This window comes from Diadema antillarum, unplaced genomic scaffold, assembly GCF_040938485.1.
Source record: "Diadema antillarum isolate AM-2024a unplaced genomic scaffold, OU_Dant_1.0 seq00000094_RagTag, whole genome shotgun sequence".
Lineage (NCBI taxonomy): Eukaryota > Metazoa > Echinodermata > Echinoidea > Diadematoida > Diadematidae > Diadema > Diadema antillarum.
This window is the reverse complement of record NW_027271183.1, coordinates 1,052,521-1,058,042: the sequence shown is the minus strand read 5'-3', so window position 1 is coordinate 1,058,042 and position 5,522 is coordinate 1,052,521. Positions and strand designations below refer to the sequence as shown.

The 5,522-nt window shown below is 43.8% G+C and overlaps 1 protein-coding gene across 1 annotated transcript; it reads left to right on the top strand.

The window, feature by feature from the left end:
• The first annotated feature begins 3,623 nt into the window (after window positions 1-3,623).
• Window positions 3,624-4,929, top strand: LOC139726647 (endonuclease 8-like 2). The gene is given in 2 exon segments (XM_071637636.1): window positions 3,624-4,034; window positions 4,036-4,929. Coding segments are annotated over 2 exon segments (1,305 nt in total).
• Window positions 4,930-5,522: the final 593 nt, after the last annotated feature.

The window sequence follows — 5,522 nt, the reverse complement described above, 5'->3', positions numbered from 1 at the left end:
TATCTGGTTTCCAATTATCTCACAAAAAGTTAAAGCCTGAATTGCCATCTCAACCAAAACTATACCATCCCTTTAAAAATCTATGTGAAAAATAAAGAAGGAAAACATGTAGGTCTCTATGTGTAGTGGCTCCAGTATTGACCCCTGCGGAAGACCAGGGGCATTTCATGAAGCATTTTTGTCCGACAAAGTTATCAGACAAATTTGTTCTTAGCCAATCAGACGGAAGGATTTGGGTAGCTTGTAACCAAAGAGTATAGAAGCTACTTATACTCTTTGCTTGTAACAGTCCGTCAGAAAAATACCCTTCCAAAAAGCTTCATGAAATCATTGCCCCCAAAGACTTTCACGTTTTAAGCACAATATGTGTAACTGCTCAGGAGCCCTATCATCATAACTCGAAGTCATGATACCGGTACCTATTTGATAAGCGATACGAGGTCTGTGTGAAATAACTCCCTTACCGCCAGATCTTGAGGTCGGTCTAGCTGACATACTCGCATCATCAGTACAGTCAACGGTAAGGTGGTGCAGTACAGTGGGACTAACGTTAGTATCCGTGATTTTCGGTGGTAACTAACTAGCTATAGCTGCTGTACCACCGGCTATAGGACCAAGGCCTACTGTACAGCAATTCTTCGTGTGGACCTCTGTGTAAGTATTCTATGAAGTATTCAAGGTCGAACTATTAAGTGCCACGTATCATAATGAGTTTGAGTACTATAGGGCCTATTTGAAAAATTATATCGAGCAATTCGTATACCTGAGTAACCTGACACATTTTTGCAAGTTATCATAACACAAAATATGTAGGCCTACTGTAGGCCTAATACATGTATATAGTTTTATGTCATTTCGCGAGGCAAGGGAATTCCGTAGGATACCGGTACCTGCCCCGTAGGACGCCTTATGGCGAAACGATATGCTTTTAAAAGAATTGTGAAACGTCATTGTAATTCATCAACTCTATTCTGATCATTAGGCCCTAAGTGCCAGGGCCCCGTTTCATAAAAGATGTTAGGATGACAACTCTTGCTGGAATGGCAACTTCCAATAGCAACAGCCAATCAGGAAGCTGGATTCTTGTCATTACCATGACAATTGCCATTCCAGCAAGAGTTGTCATCGTATCAACCTTTTATGAAATGGGGCCCTGAATGTCCGTCAGGCCTATAGGGCTCTATGGTATACCTGTTGGCATAGGCGATGGGCAAATGCATTATATTGCTGTCGAAATTTCCATGTTCATCCATGGATTACGAGTGGAGGCCTATGGCTATGCCACGTGCGTGAATTCCTGAATCTATTGAATCCTACCCAAAGACCAATCCTTTCATGATAAGGGAGAAATATAAGTGCCTATCTTAGTATGATATTTGATAGGCTTACTCGAACGTTCCCTTCATGAATCTGTAATCAATTGGCTGTCAACAACGGGCCCATGTGGGCAATATGGGCTACTTCGAATTGGGGCCGATGAATTGTGGCCAATTCATGGTGTGGCCGCTACTTCCTAACCCTAACTGATGATTCTGTGTCACGGTTTTTTATATCCCTAAATTTAAAAAAAAAAAACTGCTATGCGTGAAGACATGGTTACTAAAATTGAATCACCCACAATCGCACATGCACGCCCACACACTCACATAAAAAAAAAACAGGGCTAGCCCTACAAAAGCCCATCATGCTCCCTGCTGGCCCTGTCTGATGTGCCCATGTGAAACCGAAGTGGCAAGCCCATGTGACACCCATATCAGCTTTTCCAATCTCTGCCCTTGGCTGGCCCACAAGGGCCCCTTAAAGGATGACTCTCGAGTAGCCCTTGCCCAACTCCAACCCGGCTTGCCCAACTTTTACCCATGTTTGCTCACGTGCCCCCCACATGAGTGTGTTTGCTCTGTAAACAATAGATTAGACTATTTTATACCCAAATAAACACCGGAGAAAGATAAGTCCAATCACGACAAAAGGCCTAATACAGACTTAACTATTTATGCAAACGCTCCTAGAATCTAGATCCTTTGTGTGTACTAGATAAGAGAGCCTTATAGAAGAGAGAGAAAGCACCAGCCATCACCACCATAATACAAATAGTGGGGCCTACCATACAGCTAGGTAGGCATGAGCGATAGGGCCGGGCCATTGACCGCGGGGGGGGGGGGGGGGGGGGGGGGGGGCGCATTTCATGGAGCGTTTTGTCGGTTCCGTAAATTCTTTTGTGGCAAGATGTGGAAAGCTTCTGAAATCCTTGTAGCTGATTGGCTAAACGCAAATTTGTCAGAAAAAATATATACAGCTGTATATCATCAGACACGACGCTTCATGAAATGAAAGTCCAACGCATGAAGTCTTCAGACTTTCAGGCCCAAGCAAGGTTGATGAAAGCGTCGAAAGCCCGGCCGTCTTCGCTACGATTTGATAGTCCTTAGGCCTTCTCTAGATCTCTGCTAGCTTGTAAAAATGAGGGAGCTACCATTTAGGGAGCTTTAGATTTCCGTAACGCGGACGTTCTGCACAATGTGCAAAGTCGCCTATAAAAATTGATCGATTTAATAATATCTAATGTCGTCTCGAGTTTTCACTGTACGCATTCTGGGCTATTTTTGCGTCCGCTCAGTTCACGACGCAGACAGCTATTTGACGCACTGATCAACATATGGGGGCACCATTTTACTTTTTATAGGTGCGTCCTCGCACAGTCTAAAGCTACTTTCCAACACGACGCAGCAAGAGGAAAACGGCCAACGCAATCACGCGTCGCAAATCAAAAGCCCGCTAATACCACGGACCTATACCTAAGATAATAACGACTAGATCCGGAGCGTATGCATGCATGTAGATCCAGATCCGGTTCCAGATCAGGCCTACCAAAGCAGTTTCATTGGCATCCAAGTTTTAGGGTCCGTCTTCAAAAACCCGTTTAGACCGCCCCTTTAAAACCAGTATCAAAGAGGAAGTCCACCCTAAAATAGATAAATTCTAGACGAAAGAGAACGAAATCCCTTCAGAACTTTTTTAAAGATGGCAAATATAAGAATTAACGAAGATACGACAGTTTACAATTTCACATTTTACTGAGAACATTTCTTGGACAGTCCTTATGAATATTCAAATAAGGTAGTTGATGTCATGCTTTCACAAAGTGTTTTCTATTTCATTCAGAAAAAAAAATCCTCATAATCATTTCAGCTTTATAATGAATATAAAACTTGCCTTTCAAAGAGGAATGGTGGTATTTTTCCCCTTCTGTTGCCTGATTTATAGGCTCTCATTCTTCTTCATTGCAACTCTATATAAATAAACCTCATACAAATAGCATTCAAAAACAACAACAAAAAAGTTCCATACATATGCGCGACAGATATGTTAACCTTTTTGAACCGTAACACTAGGACAAAAATAATAATCAAAGAAAAAACAGTCCATCTATAACTTGGATTTGCGGTTGTATTGTGGGTGGGTTTCTTCGTGAATGTGCAGAAGAAACAGTCGCAGTGTATAATGACAAGCACGAGGGAGAGAGGGAGAACGAGAGAGACTGTGTGATGCATAAAATTATTTTCTATCATAGTGCTTCTCTCTACGTCCAATCATAATGACAGATTTGACAGACCTGATGCAAGATGCCCGAGGGGCCGTCCTTGAGGCACTGGTGCACTCAGTGCAGGCAATTCGTGGGCAGAAATATCACGCGTATTTGCGGATCGTCGAAGGCGGTTGATCACGCAAAATGGTGCGGCGCCACTTTGTCCAGGGTGGAAGTCTATGGAAAGCAGCTCTTCCTGCAATTTAACCACGATTCGTCTTGTGGATCCTGCGCAAATATCGAAGGGGAATCGACTTGGATCAGATGTCATTTCCTCATGTGGGGGAGCGTCAGGGCCAGCGAATATAGCGGCAGACCTTCAAAAACAAATCGCTTTCCTGAGCCTCGACTCGTATTGTTCTTCAGCAGAGACGAGTATCTTGTCTTTTACGGCGGTAGCTTCCTTGAGGTAGAGAGTCCACCGGAAGATCACGGCACCGACATCCTTTAGTGACACCTTCGATGTCGACGGCGCAGTAGCGAACATCATGCAAGACACACCGATCGCTTGCACCCTGATGGATCAAAGCAAGTTCAGTGGCCTAGGCAACATCATCAAGAACGAGGTCCTGTTTGCGGCAGGCCTGCATCCGATGACGCCTGGAACGAGGATATCGCGTCCTAAAGCCGAGGAGGTTGTTACACATACCATAGATTTCAGCAAACGGTGGCTTACGTGGAAGATGGAAGCGAAACATTCTGTCAGGTTCGGCGACTGGACCAGTATCTACAAGAAAGGTCTCTGCCCAGCTGGCCACACAACAAGGAGGTCTCTGTTCGGTCCAGACGATATGGAACGGATTACATACTGGTGCCCAACATGTCAACCAGAAGTTTACTGTCGAGAGATTGCCGAGGGACAAAGTAGCGTTCAGACTTCTGATGACACTGCAAAAGACCTCTCAGTCAATTCCATGGTGATGATAGGTGAGCGCAAGTTCCTACCGTCCGAAAGTCCTTCACATGCATCGCCAGGTCGCGCAGCGCCAAGCTGTGATCCGCAAGACTCAGACTGCCCCCTTCAGTTCGCGGCTGAGGAGCCCCGCATCATCAAAGACGAAGAGAGGGAATCAGACGACGAGAGTGTTCTTGCATGGCCGCAGAAGAAGGTCAAAGTCGAATCAATAGACCCTACGACCACTCCATACACCCATGCCTCTGAATGCGGGGTGAAGGACTACCCAGAGGACATGTACATTGGCGGCAGATGGAACATGCAAGAAGAGGAAGACGGTGATCAGTTGATATCGATTGCGATGTCGACTCTTCGAATGCTGATGAAGAATAAACCGCGAATAAGGCTGTGCAAAGTTGCTGTGAATTCAGACTTATCTTTTGACTGAAAAGTTCCTCTCAGTTGCGTCTTTAGAGTACTTTAGCTCACTGAGTGTAGTTTGTTCTCACATTTGATTATCGCGATTAGTCTTCAGCCTTTTTGTCTGTTATGGATATACCTGTTTTTCTGTTATGTTTAACATTTTGTTTGAGTTACGCCTCAACGCCGTAACAGCAGGCTCAGTGAATGGTTTTTACATCGTCCCTTTGTTTTGTCTTTAGGTTAGCTTATTTCATTAGGTCGTTATTTGCAGTATTTTTCGTTCGATGGTTGGCTGAGTTTGATGGTATGTTTCCTTTACTGCTCCTTTCTGAATTACCCTTGATTAAAGTGAATAATAACTCCGTGATACAGTTAACGTCGGTAAATCGAATAAACTACAGTGAAATACAAAGAATGGTAGAAGTCTAGTACTTTTAGTTCACCAATGAACATTTTGCAAAAGAACAGAATTTTCAACCGAAAACGTAATTTTCATAATCATTGTTTGTTTGTTTTTTGTATGTACCAACCTACAGGAGGGTTATGAGGGGTAAGTAGTTTTTGTTTCATTTGATTCACAGTGATGGTTTGACTCGAATTTTGAAGCTCAAAATTCCG